The following is a 15,970-nucleotide window of genomic DNA, read 5'->3' on the forward strand; positions in this document are numbered from 1 at the left end:
ATTATCACCATTATAAGATTGGAGATGTAGTTCAAAAGAAATCATCTGTCCTGAATGAAATCAAACCTTACAGAGAGCTTTTAAGTTGTCATATTTTTAAAAAATAATTATAGCATGCTGATCAAATATGAATAATACTATAGAAAATAGTTACAACTCTATACTCAAAATCAGTGGCAAAATATACCAAAATAAAAAGCAGAATACAATGCCAGAAACTGTCAGGATAATCACCTGCCTCACAGGTTGTCTTCTCTAGAGGAAAAGAAATTTCCAAAGATTTAAGAAGAAAGCTAGGGCTTCCCTGGTGGCGCAGTGGTTAAGAATCAGCCTGCCAAGGCAGGGGACACGGGTTCGAGCCCTGGTCCAGGAAGATCTCACATGCCGCGGAGCAACTAAGCCCGTGCATCACAACTACTGAGCCTACGCTCTAGAGCCCGCGAGCCAGAACTACTGAAGCCCGCGAGCCGCAACTACTGAAGCCTGTGCACCTAGAGCCCGTGCTCCGCAGCAAGAGAAGCCACTGCAATGAGAAGTCCGTGCACCACAAGGAAGAGTAGCCCCCGCTCGCCGCAACTAGAGAAAGCCCGCGTGCAGCAAAGAAGACCCAACGTAGCCAAAAATAACAAATAAATTTTTTTAAAAAAAAGAAGAAAGCTAAGTCACCCTCAATGACTCAGTATGGCAAATTTTACATGCTTGGCAATGCCTTCCATGTATAATTTCTCCCTCACATGAACAGGCTGCTCTCTGTTCAGACATTTTTTTAACCAGTATTCTTGGATAAAGAGGAACAAAACACACAGAGGATTTAAATACACAATTAGTGTTTAGTGCCACTCTCAGCAGGTCATGCTGTGAAGCACTAGCTGGTGTCTGACAGGGACCAGAAAGTTGGGAGCCTGCCTGGCAGGATGACCATAACGTTCCAGGCGAGTGTTTGTTTATTTATAACTGATGTCCCCATAGCAAGAGCTTGGCAGTGAACTGAACCTTGCTGGATACCAACCTGAAGGGGGAGCTGGATGTTTCCACTAGAAGCTGACCCCAAACTACCACAAGAGAAGGCCCCAATTCTGTACGTTCTCAGGGATGTTGTTAGTTACTATGAATTTATCGTCTCCAAATTCAGAATTGTGTTCAGTGAATTTCTGCTAACAGTATCAATAAAGCCCTCTACTCTAAAGACCTAAAAATACTTTCCACATGGTGAACTGTTTTTCACAGCAGGACTTATAACTTATCTCAGTCCTACTATATCTATCAACGGAGAAGCTCTAAACTACCACCAGCCCCCGAGGCTGGAGCCCATTGACACGGCCCAGTGCACACCTGGCCAGCCCAGAGAGACCCTGCAGCTGCTCTCTAATCCCCCTTCTCTTCTTCATATTCGACGCTTTCAACTACTCCTAAGTGCCCTCTACACGCACAGCACTGGACCAAAGAGCCTCTTGACTCCGAGGGAAGAATAAATTACTAATATTGCATAGCACTTTACAAGTCAGGGAGGTCTTGCATATATATTTATTTCTCACTCACTGGTACTTCAGGCTCTTCCTATCTCTTGCCTTTGCCACCAGTTTACACATCTCAAGATTCTTCTCTTTTTAAAAGAAACTCCCGCAGACCCTATACTTCCAATTAACCACCACGCTCTCTTCACAGTCATAGGAGTTCTCTACACTCTACCTCCCCACCTTCCATTCACAATGCGACCCACTCCAATCACTTCTGTCCTTCCCACCACATGAAATCTCTCATTAAGCTCATCAACAAACTTGTTAAACCCCATGGATACTTCTCAGTTATGATCTCACTGACCTCTCAGCAGCATCTCACACCAGGAAACACCTCCTCATCCTTTGGTCCTCTCCTCCCTGGGCTTTTCTTTTTTGGCCACGCCTTGAGGCATGCTGAATCTTAGTTCCCCAACCAGGGATCGAACCCCCGCCCCCTGCATTGGAAGCACGGAGTCTTAACCACTGGACTGCCAGGGAAGTCCCCCCTGGGCTTTTCTTGATAACACACTCCCTTGTTTTCCTTCTCTCCTCACTGGTCCCTTCTTTTCAGTCTCCTATCAGGAATTCTTTTCCTATGTGTGTTCCTTAAATGTGACTGGTTCCTTAGAAATATGGCTTGGGTCACTTCTTTGCTCCCTCTGCACGCTCTCTCTGGATAAATCTCATCCATGCCCGTAGCTTCAATTACCACCTGCGGCTGACAACTCCTAAACCGTAGCTCCAGCCCTGACCTCTCCCCCTGAGTCCCAGACATCGATGTTCTACTGCCTACTGAGTGTCTTCTCTTTGACAGCCCACACAGGCGCTTTCCACGAAAGAAGGCCAGAATCAAACAAGGCATCTCCACCCCTCATCTGCAACGCGAACAACAGTCCTGCTCTTCTCCCACCGTCTCCTTACGATCCCATCAGCCATCCAGATGTCCAAACCAGAAACCTAGACACTGGCCTTGACTTCTTCCTCTCCCTCACACCTTTCATTCAGTTAATCACCAAGTCCTCGCAGTGCCACTTCCTAATTTGTTCTTGAATTCATCTTTTTTTTTATGCTGCCACTTCTCAAGTTTATGCTAGTATCATCTCTTACCTGAATCACTGCAACAGCCGAAATCAGGGGATGGAAAACAACAGCTCGCAAGCTAAATCTGGCTCATCACCTTTTTTGTAAATAAAGCCGCATCAGGACACAGCCATGTCCACTTACTTCTATATCGCCTACACGTTATAGGCCTGCTAACAGAGACCATACAGCCTGCTAAGCTGAAAGTATTTACTATCTGGTCCTTTATAGAAAAATTGTCTCCCTGCTTTCTGTCTTACCTCCCTCCAACTCATTCTTCAAATTGCAATCAGAGTGATGTTTCTAAAATTGATCCACAAATCCCCCCAAATCCACAAAGTCAAGGAAACCCCAATCAAAATGCAAAAGGCCTTTTTAAGGAACTTAAGTTGAGTCTAAAATCTGTCTGGAAAAGAAAATGCCTGAAAACAGCCAAGAAATTTTTGAAAAATAAAACAACTAAGGGAACACTTCCCTAACAAGATATCAAACATACTATAAAGGTATAGTAATTAAAGCAGTGAAGTACTGGTACAAGAAAATACAAATATGTCAATGAAATATACTAGAATGTCAAGAAATAGACACTAGTCTGTAAGAGAATTTAAGATATGACAAAGAATGGCCTATTCAATAAAGGCAATTGAGCCAATTGTCCATCTATTTGGAAAAATAAATAAATTTGGATCTCTTCCTCACACCAGAATAAGTTTTAAATGGATTAAACAAAGTGAAGTGTTGGCAGAAATTAAGGACTATATTTTGATCCTTAGAGCAGGGAAGCCCTTACGCAAGACAAAAGCCATATAGAGGAAAACGTGGTTAAATCTGACAACAAATACATATTTAAAATTCTGGGGAGGGACCTCCCTGGTGGTCCAATGGTCAAGAATCCACCTTCCGATGCAGGGGACGCGGGTTTGATCCCTGGTCGGGGAACTAAGATCCCACATACCGTGGGGCAACTAAGGCCGTGCGCTCTAGAGCCCGTGAGCCAGAACTAGAGAGAAGTCCGCGCCCACAACGAAGATCCTGTGTGCCGCAACTAAGACCCGATGCAGCCAAATAAATAAATATTTTTAAAATTAATAATAAAATAAAATTCTGGGGAATTCCCTGGTAGTCCAGTGGTTAGGACTCCACGCTTTCACTGCCGAGGGCCTGGGTTCAATGCCTGCTTGGGTAACTAAGATCCTGCAAGGCACACGGTGCAGCCAAAATAAATAAATAAATAAATAAATAACATTCTGCATGCTAAAAAAAATAAAATGATAAAGTAAAAAAGTGATAGAAAATTTAAAACATAAAAAACAGACAATGATTACAAGATAGAATATACTAAAAGACTTAAACATCAGTAAGAATTCTTGGAGTGATGAAAATGTTCTAAATTGACTGTGGTGATGTTTGCACAATTCTAAATATACTAAAAACCAGTGAATTGTACACCTTAAATGGGTAAACTGTATGGTATGTGATTTATATCTCAAATAAAGCTGTTACTAAAAAATTTAAGAAAACAAACTAATGACAGAAAAATGGGCAAATGATATTCACAAGTAATTCACAGAATATACACAGAGAGCCAATAAACATATGAAAAAATATGCTCAATATCACAATCATGGAAATACATCTTATAACATGTTGTAATTTTTTGCCTCTCTAGAAAATAATCTTAAAAGATTCAACCTTGGCAAAGGTGTGGGGAAATATTATCAAGCACTATGGGGCAGGTGTAAACTGATACAATCCTTTTTTTGAGGGCAATCTGCAGGATCTACTATAATTTAATATGTGTGCACTCTTCAAATCAGCAATTCCATTTCTAGGTATCTATCCTAGGGAAACAGTCCCAGATATGCAGACAGGCAAGTACAAGAATGTTCAGTGAAATATTGACTATAACGGTAAAAAATTTAAAACAACTTAAATTACACTACATATGGAACATTAGGCAGCAGTTAAAAAGAAAAAAGTAGGGACTTCCCTGGTGGCGCAGGGGTTAAGAATCTGCCTGCCAATGCAGGGGACACCAGTTTGATCCCTGGTCCAGGAAGATTCCACATGCCACAGAGCAACTAAGCCCATGTGCCACAACTACTGAGCCTGTGCTCTAGAGCCCACGCACCACAACTACTGAAGCCCGTGCACCTAGAGCCCGTGCTCCACAACGAGAAGCCACCACAGTTGAGAAGCCCGTGCACCGCAACAAAGAGTAGCCTCCACTCGCCACAACTAGAGAAAGCCCGCACACAGCAATGAAGACCCAGCACAGCCAAAAATAAATAAATAAAAAATAAATAAATTTATTAAAAAAAAGAACAAGGTAGATGAATATGTGCCAACACAGAAAGCAGACTTGATGCCAAGAGGAAAAAGGAAGCATAAGAACCATGAGCCAGCTGAGGAATACTACTCAGCAATTTTTTTTTTTAAGATTTATTATTTATTTATTTTTATTTATTTTTGGCTGCGTCGGGTCTTAGTTGCGGCACATGGGATCTCTGTTGAGGCATGCAAGATCTTTTGTTGCGGGTGCGCGGGCTTCTCTCTAGTTGCGGCGTGCGGGTTTTCTCTTTGGTTGTGGCGCACAGGCTCCAGGGCTCGTGGGCTCCGTAGTTGTGGCATGCGGGTTCCAGAGCGCGTGGACTCTGTAGTTTGCAGCACACAGGCTCTCTAGTTGAGGCGTGCGAGCTCAGTAGTTGTGGCATGCGGGCTTAGTTGCCCTGCAGCTTGTGGGATCTTAGTTCCCTGACCAGGGATCAAACCCATGTACCCTGCATTGTAAGGTGGATTCTTTACCACCGGACCACCAAGGAAGTCCCTACTCAGCAATTTAAAAAAAGAATGAAGGGCTTCCCTGGTGGCGCAGTGGTTAAGAATCCGCCTGCCAATGCAAGATCCCACATGCCACGGAGCAACTAAGCCCATACGCCACAACTACTGAGCCTGTGCTCTAGAGCCCGCAAGCCGCAACTACTGAGCCCACGTGCCACAACTACTGAAGCCCGTGCACCTAGAGCCCACGTTCCGCAACAAGAGAGGCCACCGCACCACACCAAGAGTAGCTCCCACTCGCCCCAACTAAAGCCCACGCGCAGCAACGAAGACCCAATGCAGCCAAAAATAAATAAATAAATAAATTTAAAAAAAGAATGAACTACTGACATACACAACAACATAAAGCTCAACAACATTTATGTTAAATAAAAAAAGACAGCATTAAGAGTTTATACTATATGAGTCCATTTCTATGAAATCCAAATATAGGCAACAGTAATCTACGGTGATAGAAAACATTTAGTGGACTAGAAAAGGAAGATGGACTAGAAAAGGGTACAAGGAAACTTTCTGGGAGAATGGAAACATTCTGTATCTTATTTCGGAAGTTAGTGACATGGGTATACACAATAACTAAAACTCAATGAATTAATCTTAAGAATTATACGTTTTATCGCACGTTAAATATATATATATATATATATAAATCCTATCACATTATTCCTCCACTTAAAATCCTTTAAATGATTATTCGTCACCCTAAGATAAAGTCCAAACTCCTTATTATCATCCACAGGTCACTTATGACCTAACCTCTGTCTTTCTCTCTAAACCATTCTCCTCCTTGAAGTGCTAACCCAGCAGTTATCAAAATATGGTCCAGGAGCCCCTGGGGATCTGTGAGGTCAAAACTGTTTTTAAAATACTAAGATGTCATTTGCCTTTTTTACTTTTTTTTTTTTTTAAAGCAATGGGATGCTTTGCGTATGCGTTTTTATATAAATTTATTTATTTATTTATTTTTGGCTGCATTGGGTCTTTGTAGTTGTGCTCAGGCTTCCTCTAGTTGCAGCAAGTGGGGGTTACTCTTCATTGTGGTGCACAGGCTTCTCATTGCGGTGGCTTCTCTTGTGGCGGAGCACGGGCTCTAGGCGCGCGAGCTTCAGTAGTTGTGGCACATGGGCTCAGTAGTTGTGGCTCATGGGCTCTAGAGCGCAGGCTCAGTAGTTGTGGCTCACGGGCTTAGCTGCTCCATGGCATGTGGGATCTTCCTGGACCAGAGGTTGAACCCGTGTCCTCTGCACTGGCAGGCGGATTCTTAACCACTGTACCACCAGGGAAGCCCCCCTTTTTTACTCTTATTCTCTCACAATTGTACAGTGGAATGTCCCAGAGGCTCCATGACATGTGATGACATTACGTAATTAAATGTGTCAACAATTAGAATATCTATATAACTTAGTAATGGATATTTACCAAATGACCAATTCACAATTTATAAAATCAGGCATGGGTAAAAGATCTATTCAAAGCGCAAGAGAGAGACCAATGGATCTTAATGTAACAGAGTATTAAAAGTTCATTGATGTGATTTCACATCACCTATTGAACTTCAGCGTTATGTCAAAGAATATCCACATTTATCTGAAAGGCTTATTAAAATGTTCTTCCGTTTTCAAACTAAATACCTGATGTGTGAGGCCAGATTTCCTTCATATATTTCAGCTGAAACAGCCTACTGCAACGACTGAATGCAGAAGCAGCTATGAGAATTCAGCTGTATTCTATTAAGCCAAAATTACAGAGATTTGCAAAAATGTAAAACAATGCCACTTTCCTCACTAATTTTTTTTGTTTGTTTTGGAAAATATGGTTATTTTTCATTAAAATCTTACTTATATTAACATATAATGGGTTTACTTTTTATTACTTTTAAATACATAGTTTTTACATTTCTCAGCTTTCATTTTTAAAGTGGTAAATATGAATAGATATAATACATCTAAACAAAAGCTCTGTAGGAGACTCAATTTTTAAGAATACAAAATGTCCTGAAACCAAAACTGCTACTCTAGCCATACCACATTATTTTCAGTTCCTAAACATCATGTGATGTTTGTCTCCCAGCCGTTGCCTATGCTTTTCTCTCTGCTTTGTACACGCTCATCAATCTGCCTGGCTAACTCCCACTCAACACTCACGTCTTGGTTTAAACATCACTCCCTACCTGGCTGCTCAGACTGGATTAGGTATCCCTCCTATGTACTCCCATAGTACTCTGTCCGAGCCTATATCATAATCCCATCCTGTGACTGACTGCTTATTTACATGCCTGTATTACCCACTATATTCCTTGTGTGCTTGGATTAGACCTTGTTCACAGCTAAATCCCCAGAGCCTATGGCACCGTCTGGCACATACAAGCATCTGTGAATACTTATTGATAGAATAAGTTAATGTAATACTCATCATAACCAATGAAGTATTATTATTTTCACAAGAAAACTGAGGCTCAGAGAAATGATGTGTTCAAACAAATTCACCTAGAAAGTGTGAGCTGACAACTGTATTCCAAGTCTTTTACCTTCAAACCCTCATTCTCCGGCATAGGTGGAAGAGTTTACCTGGGAACTAATGGCATACTTCAGGTAGGACAGGATGAGAGGATTGGGGGAAGGTCCAATCATGGCCTGCTCCAGTAGTGCTTCTGCAAGGGGAATAACAAAGGAAGACTGAGTGGTTACAACATTTCTGGGTTTAACCCTCCCACCCTTCCTTCCTACTTCACTTGAGACCTGCTAGGTTGAGAATGTCCCAGGTGGCTCCTTTGGGAAAGAATTTCTTCATGTTGATTGCCCACTGGTAGTCACTCCATCGCTCCTTCCAAGCTTGCAAAATGGCTTGCTTCAGGTTCACCACCTTCATGATTTTACTCTGAGGAGGCGGGGCCGGTGGCGGTCAGCCTTGAGGTGGGAGAAGTCGAGCTAGAGAAGGGGCGAGGGGATTCTGAGGAAAAGAACGGAGGGCGGGGGGGGGGGGGGTGCAGCACAGAGTTAAATGGAATGGAGAAGATACAGGAAGATTTAAGGGAGGCAAAACTAGAATGGGAAAAAGGAGAAAGGGTGAAAGTAGGGATCCTGTCAGGTTTTTCCCTCCTGAATCAACTTTCTCTAAACTGGAGCACTAAGAAGAGGGTGTCAAAGGGGCTTAATACGAAGAATAAATGCGTAGCAAGGGGTTAAGCCAGTTCCGGTTGCCTAAATACTCCCTTAGCTCTGGCTGCGTCCCTCAGCCACTACCACCCCAAATCCCGATTACCTCCCCCCCACCCCCATTCCCTCCACCTTCCCCAACCCTGAAACTATAATTCCCCCTTTCCTTTTCATCCACCACCTCACCAAATTTAAGCCTACCGGACAATCTAGTTCTAGATCCTAGGTACCGCCATTTTGGCACTTATCAAAGAGCTAATTTTCTATTGGCTGGGAGTAACAAATATGAACCAATAGGAATGCAGCAAGAGATCGCTCATGCCACGATGTCTTCTGGGAATTGTAGTTCCTTGGACTCCGCTAGCGAGGACGCTAAGCGAGGAACCCAAGAGACGAAGCTGGTCAGCTCGCATTGTTTCTCTCCTTTAGGGAAAGACTACTAGGAGCTGAGGCATCGCAAAGACTCGGGGGGCTTAAGGAGAAAGGCTCTCGAAAGGTCTCCCGCTATCAGGCATCGTCCAGTGACGTCACTATCGACCGAGCATTTAAATCACTTTCCGACACCCTTTCATTACCCGTAGTTAGTAGGCACACCAAAGGTGTGGCGTTCAGCAATAGGTTTTCTCTTTCCTGGCCTCTTTTTGTTCTCCTAAACCCCTGGGTCTACCTGAGTTCTTCTCATTTCCACACCTGTATTCCAGAAGTGACATTGAGTCTCTGTCCGTTGTACACACCTCACCCACTACTTCACCCCCAAATCTGGAAGTCCTCTCAGAATCTCTTGGCCCAGAATACTGCTTGACTACAGGGAGACGTAAGGAGGAAACTGAGGTTTAGGATATAGAAAATAAGGAAAGTTTGAGAAACTGTTACAGTCAAGAGGGCCTAAGGAGACACGATGACTAAATGTAACTTGGTATCCTTGATGTGATCCTGAAACAGAAGAACATTAGGTGAAAACTAAGCAATCTGAATAAAGCATGGACTTTCGTTAATAAAAATATATCAATATTGGTTCATTAATTGTAACATGTACCATACTAATGTAAGAGGTTAAAGGCAGGGGGTTGGGTGTGGGGTACATAAGGACCCTCTACTATCTTCAAATTTTCTCCTATAAATCTAAAACTGTTCTTTAAAGAAACGTTTATTAAAAACAATATGATGTCTCGCTTTATCCTATGGAACCATATTGTAGATAATTATGTCCAGTGTTTGGGGTATTAGCCCTTCTTCCTCCCTTCCCCGCAGTGAGAAGCCAAAAGCAAATGCTACCCACCTCTGACTCCAACATCTGGGCCTCATCTGAGCTTCCCTATACACAGCCCTCATCCCTGTCCTGTCCCGTGGACAGGTCATCGCTAACATTTACAATCAGAACATGGAAGCCTCCAGCCAGTGTCCTGCCACCCCTATTTTCAGCCCCCCATCCCATACCGTGAGGAGCCTCATATCCCCGTCCATGAGTCCAAGCTCCATCCATATTTCCCAGTAACCATTCTTTGGTCATACTTTCAGTGGCAAAATCAGTTCTCAGATGGATGACTCTGGAAGAGCAGTCCACTAAGGCCCTGGAAGCAAACATGAGGCCCTCAGGGAAGAGAATAACAGGATCCTGGGTATCTGGAGCATAGTCTAAACAGGGAGACAAGAACTCCTGTTCTGAAGAGGAGAATGCACCTGGAGGAGAGCCAGATCACATCCCTCTAAGGTCATGACTGCCTATGGCCTTCCTCCATCCCCATAACCCACCCACAACCGCTTCCATTCTGCTCCCTTTAGTGCCTGCCCAAGCAACACCACGGGGAAATAATGTTTATACAAAACAGCTGCCAAATGTGTGTAGCCAAAGCTTCCAAAGCAGGAAGGAGGGAGAACACAGACTCCTCACACTTAACCTCCAAAATCCCCCCAGCCACACACACACACACACACACACACACACATACTGGAGACAGCCACAGACCCTTTTTCTCAGCAGTCCCTCACATATCTGGCTTCCCTTCTTCTCCCAGGCCCCTCACTCTACCCTTGCCTGCTTCCCTCCTCTCATCTCTTTGCTGTTACTGCAGCTTAGGGCTCCCCACCTTGACCCATCCCTGGATCCTGCAGCTCCTTTCCCATCCCTCAGAGCCCAAACTGCCCTCTTGGAGAAAAACTGTCAACTTTGTTACTGCTCCTGACTTAGTAGGTATTTGGTCCAGTCCACATGGGAGTGGAGAATGTTTGGGCCCTGAGGATAGTGATAGTCTGAACTCAAATCATCCCCTTCTGTCAGGAAGCTGGCAGATTTCCAGGGGGGCACCTCCTCCCCACTTTACAGTGGCAGGGAGGTGGCTTCTATAGTGAGACCGTCTGCCTTCCCTATCCCCCACCTGTCACCAGCAGCCCTTTCTCTAGGCTTGGCAGGGTTTCCCCAAGGACTGGACTCCTAAGGGTGTAAAAGGACTCCCTTATTATTATTATTATTATTATTATTATTATTATTATTATTTTGGCCATGCCGCATGGCTTGTGGGATCTTAGTTCCCCAACCAGGGATTGAACCTGGGCCCTTGGCAGTGAAAGCGTGGAGTCCTAACCACTGGACCACCAGGGAATTCCCTAAAAGGGCTTCCTTAGTTCTGGGCAAGGGCTATTTCCAATTTCTCTACTTTGTCCTGACTCTCCAGTCTGTCAATTTCAGAGACAGCCTTTCTGTACACCACCGCTTCCCTTCAGACCAGAATAGCTTCCTAGGACCCACAAGCTCTTGGTTTGCCCTCCACAAGGACAGGACTCCATGATAATACTCCTGTGGGTGGGAGAAGAGATGCCAACATCCCCTTTGGGTGTAGAAGGAAACCTGTCCCACACACAGCCCCTCTCACATATCCCTCTTACTTATTCCACTTTCCTTGGCTGTCCTTTTCTTCTCCCCCAGCACTGATACAGACTGGGCTCCCACTTCTGCTCTCTTAGCCCTGAGCCCCAAGCTCTTCATCTTGTTGGCTGGTCTGGCTGGGGAAGGGGTCTGGCTGGAGAAGAGGGGCAGATAGAAGCCAGCCAGGCAGAGTGATATGGCGACACTGGAGCAGTAACAGAAAAGGAACTAGGTCAGAGTGAGGACTTGGGGTGGGGTAGGAGGCTGTGAGGAATTGGGGTTTTGGTAACCGAGGACATGGAATCATTCCTCACCTAGGCTGGAAAGAAGTATAAGGAAAAGTGGCAAGTCTAGACCCAGAAACACTGAAATACTTGGTAAGCATACAACGCACAAAGGGTTTCATCTTCCCTTCTCTCTATAGGGTAACTGACTCGTTTCCCTCCTCTAACTGGAACATTTTCCTTTGGATGCTTGCCTGGGTCCCCCCACTACGGGGAGTTAATTGGCAGCAGGTGGGTGGGAAAGAAAGAGAGTTGTTCCCACACACTCATACACAGCTGGCTCCAAACCAGTTCCCTCCCCCCACCAGTCCCCACCTCAGAATCCCTGCTCTCTGTCTATCTGGGGAAGAGGAGGATGGGGGAGAAGGTTACAAGGTGGTTCCAGGGACACCTCCTGGATGCTCACAGTTCCATCTCTGTCTTCCCACTGCCCCCAGGAAAGGTCCAGAAAGAGACCAGCCAGGACAGTGAAAGGCAGAATTTGAACCAATCCTTGGAGTTGTTTCCTCTCTAACACCCTGAAGGATGCCTTCCCTCCCTGCACCCTCCAGCGCGGAGGAAAGAGTGCTGTGATCCTGAATCCTGGACAGGCCAGCTGCTCCTTCCTCCGGGCCCTGAAAGCCACTCTGTCCTCTTGGCCTCCACATCAACCTGTCCCATCTTTCCTTTAACTGAAGGGGGAGGGCTGCAGTGTGGTAGGTAAAGGAGACTGCCCCCTCCCCCTCCCCTCCTCTCTCCTCCTGGCAAAGCAGGACTAAGGGGTTCCACACGGCAGAGAAACCAGAAGCTGGGCAAGTTCAGGGGATCCAATACCTGGCATGTATTAAATGTTCAAAACAAAGTGTCAAATGAATGAATAAAAGTAGGAGAAACTCTGAAAGACAACCTGGAGAAGGTGTCAGCTTCTTTTTCCACTTCTCTCCTCAGATACCAAAAGCAAGGCTCAGCCAGGCCCGAGTCCCTTCGCTGATTCTTTTTTTGTGACCCATAACCAGGGCACGTGATGGGACAAATGTGGTCGATAGGGGGGCATTAAGTGGCCACTTTACTCTTAGCAGGACAATTGTTTGCTAATTTCCCAGTCTCTCATCTCTGCCAGACACGTGATCCCCAATTCCCATAAACTGACCCCCCTTTCTTTCCTCCATTTCCACCATCTTTTCTTGATTAAAAAATTGGTAAGAGGGAGAAATACCTGGGTTTTAAGTTCTCTTAGTTGGTGATACCCCAGTTTCCTCTGCTTTCCAGAGTCTTTCCAGAACTCCCCAATAAGTGGGGCTGTGTCTGCAGAGTCAAGGGGTATCTGCTGGACACCTCATCACTTGCTGACATCACCCAGAGCCCAGGAGGTCAAGATGAGATGGGGAGAGGAATTACTGAGGCCCAGGCCACTGAGCTAGTTCCAGGGCAGGCTGGCAGAGGGCTTGTCCCCTGTTCCCCCAAACTGTTTGGGGCTTCTTGGCAGGGGTGGAGAATGCTGTGTGGGGTCTTGGCTTCCAGGCTTTTGGGGAAGCTATTCAGAAAGCAATCTGGATCCCCTGGTTTCTAGGGGTGGGACCCTTGAGAAATCTTGGGGTGCTTCCTAGCAACAGTCTGGGAGGGAGAGAAGGAGAGGGAAGGAAGAGAGGGAGGGGCCTGGGCATAGCTGTTCCAATGGGAGCCCAGAGAACAGGCTGTTCTTGCTGCCTCCTTGGCAACCAAAATCTAAGAGGGAGGGGGCCGTCAGATGTATCCCCTTGCGGGGTCTCTATCCATCCTCAGTCATGCCCCACCATTCTGTTCTCCCCTTGGACTCAGCACTGAAGCAGGGGTGGCGGGGATGGGAGGAGCAGCCCGGTAGAGGTTTCATGGCAAGGAAGGAACATGAGTTGGGGATGAAATGACTATGAGGCGAACTATAAGCTTCAAGAAATGGGGGTAGGCAGGGTGAGTGCGGTGGGAAGGGGAGTGATGCAACACAGGGCCAGGGGCTATAAGCACAGACTTGGGCTGGATCCTGGCATCTGGCAAGATGCTTGCTTTGGAGGCAGTATGCCCTTCACTTTGCCCTTGCCCAGGTCTGTTACCAGCCCACATCTGGAGGCAAGGAAAGGGAGAGAGGTAAGGAGAAGATAAGAATGGTGAACTTTCGTCTTTGAGTTCAAGGTGCTCACTCTGGCCCTGGGGAAAAAAGATGCATCAGGAGGCACTTCATTTTCTATGGCTCTGGGTCTAGGATTTCAAAAAGTCTCCCTCATCCAATAACTTTAGGGCCTTTCATCAAAGAGATGTGGTGGGGAAGCCAGAATGGAGGGGAGACAAAAACCATAGCACTTTCACCTTCTTGCTCTGGACTCCATCACCCTGCCCTACCTAATCCAGATTGCTGCTAGACCTCTCCACTGCCTCCTGGTTCTGGCTGATGGATGCAGAGGATACATGCACCTCATCTCATAAATGTATCTTATGCACTGAGATTCTCTCCTAACTCCTTGGGCAGCCCAATCCCAAGGGACAATTTCCATACATGGTACAGCCTGCACCCTAAGCACTGCACACCGCAGCCCTGCCCCGCGCCCCCCCCCCAATCAGCCAAACCCGATCACTGAGGAGGTGGCATTGATTGGCAGACAGCCACCATCACTGCACCTCCCCCTGCATGCTGCCCTGACCCTGCGTGATCAGCTTCCTGCCCCACACTGCAGCTATTGCATGTCCACCGTGAGCCCAGGCTGGACCCACAGGTTCATTTACTGCATGCTGACACTGCACGCTGCAGCCCCAATTCCCCACTGCAGGCTCCCTTCCCCCACTGCAAACCCCTCATCACCACCACTCCGCTCTTCATCCCATGCGTTTCATCCCAACTGCCTTTGTCATCCCCTTGATTCCAGGGGGTCCCAAGAGAGTCACCCTCCCCTCCCCCATGCATTGCAAACCCCAATATCCCCTAAAAGAAGTGGCTCCAACAGAGCTGAGGATGCAGGTGGCTGAGACTAACAAGAGCGAGGGCAGCCCAATTCAGATAGGCTGTTGTTCAGAACCCCACATTTGACAAGTGATTCAGTACAAACTGGGCGACTGATAGAACAGCTCCCCTTAACACACACACACACACACACACACACACACACACACACACACACACACCTCTCCAAGAGCAGACCATGGAGACAGGGCCCCGCCCTGGGAGCCGTGGGAAGGCTATGGCCCCCGCTGGTAAAAACTGAGCTAATGACAGCAGGTGAACCGGCGGGGTCAGGGGGGGTGCTGGGGTAATGAGGGCTCTGCCTGGCGCTGGGAGATCCTGAAATGAAAGGATCTGGCGTCACTGGGTTGGTTTTATGTCCATGAATGCACGTGTGTGTGTGTGTGTGTGTGTGTGTGTGTGTGTGCATGAGGGGTGAGGCTGGCATGATGGAGACCTCTCCTTTGGGGAAGGGGATCCATTTTTATACAGCCCACCCTCCTCCTTAGACTGGCCCTGTACATTTGGATTGGGTTGGGGGGGGCAAACATGGGAGGAAAACCCACCTCTGTGAAGCTGAGAGTTGACGGGGTAGGGCAAGCCTTACCCCCTCCCCAGCTCAGCAAGAGGACCAGATTGTTAAGGAAATGACTGGTGACAGTGAATAGAAAAAGCCTATACTGGAGGAGGGTGACATTTGAAAGAGGAGGCAGTGGATCAGGTAATGATGTTAGAAATGAACCTGCAAGGGAGGTAATGGGGAAGCATACCTCCAAAAGGGTTAAAAACATAGGATGATTGAAGTTAAAAGGACCTCAGGGGTAACCGTGCACAATCCTCGAATTTTAAGGTTGAGCAAGCTCTGCCACCTAGAGCGGTGGTGATTTGTTCAAGGTCACACAGTGAGTTACTGGCAGAGAAGGGACCCGAACTCAAAACAAACTCTAAACCTCCTGGGGTTTGGTATTTAGACTTTCCCCCCGACTTCTAAGGTGCAGGCGGCTCGCCGATAAGCCCTTCTCCATCCCCGTGGTGCATCTCCCCCAACCCTGCAATTCTTCCAGCAAGGGAAGGCTATTTTCTAAATGACATCTCTTCCAAAATATGTCACCAAGTACCACTCCCGCCGGAGACGCCTGGAGTGGGGCGGGCAAGTGCGGGCGGGGCGGGGGCAGAGGCGGCCGAGGGGCGGCCGGGCGGCTGGCCGGGGTCCCGGGGCGCGGCGGGGGGCGGGGGGCGGGGGGCGGGGGGCGGGAGGCGGGGGCCGGCGGCGGCGGCGGCTAGGCGGCCTGCAGGGAGCA

At 46.8% G+C, this 15,970-nt stretch overlaps 1 protein-coding gene across 7 annotated transcripts in view; it reads right to left on the bottom strand.

Moving 5' to 3' along the window:
- The window catches only part of MED24 (mediator complex subunit 24), a 32,089-nt gene that overhangs the window by 15,519 nt on the left and 600 nt on the right, over positions 1-15,970 (bottom strand). For 2 of the 7 annotated variants that reach the window (XM_082373458.1, XM_082373454.1), the window contains exons 1-3: positions 8,777-9,252; positions 8,159-8,369; positions 7,988-8,070 (exon numbers count right to left, since the gene is read on the bottom strand). In XM_082373458.1, the coding sequence (XP_082229584.1) occupies positions 7,988-8,070; positions 8,159-8,288 (213 nt within the window). In that variant the 5' untranslated portion in view covers positions 8,289-8,369; positions 8,777-9,252. Of the gene's footprint in view, positions 1-7,987; positions 8,071-8,158; positions 8,370-8,761; positions 9,253-15,970 lie in introns of those variants that run through there. The other 5 variants (XM_082373460.1, XM_082373459.1, XM_082373457.1 and 2 more) reach the window with 4 other exon arrangements.

The sequence above is a fragment of the Balaenoptera borealis genome (genome assembly GCF_965194805.1).
Source record: "Balaenoptera borealis genome assembly, chromosome: 20".
Lineage (NCBI taxonomy): Eukaryota > Metazoa > Chordata > Mammalia > Artiodactyla > Balaenopteridae > Balaenoptera > Balaenoptera borealis.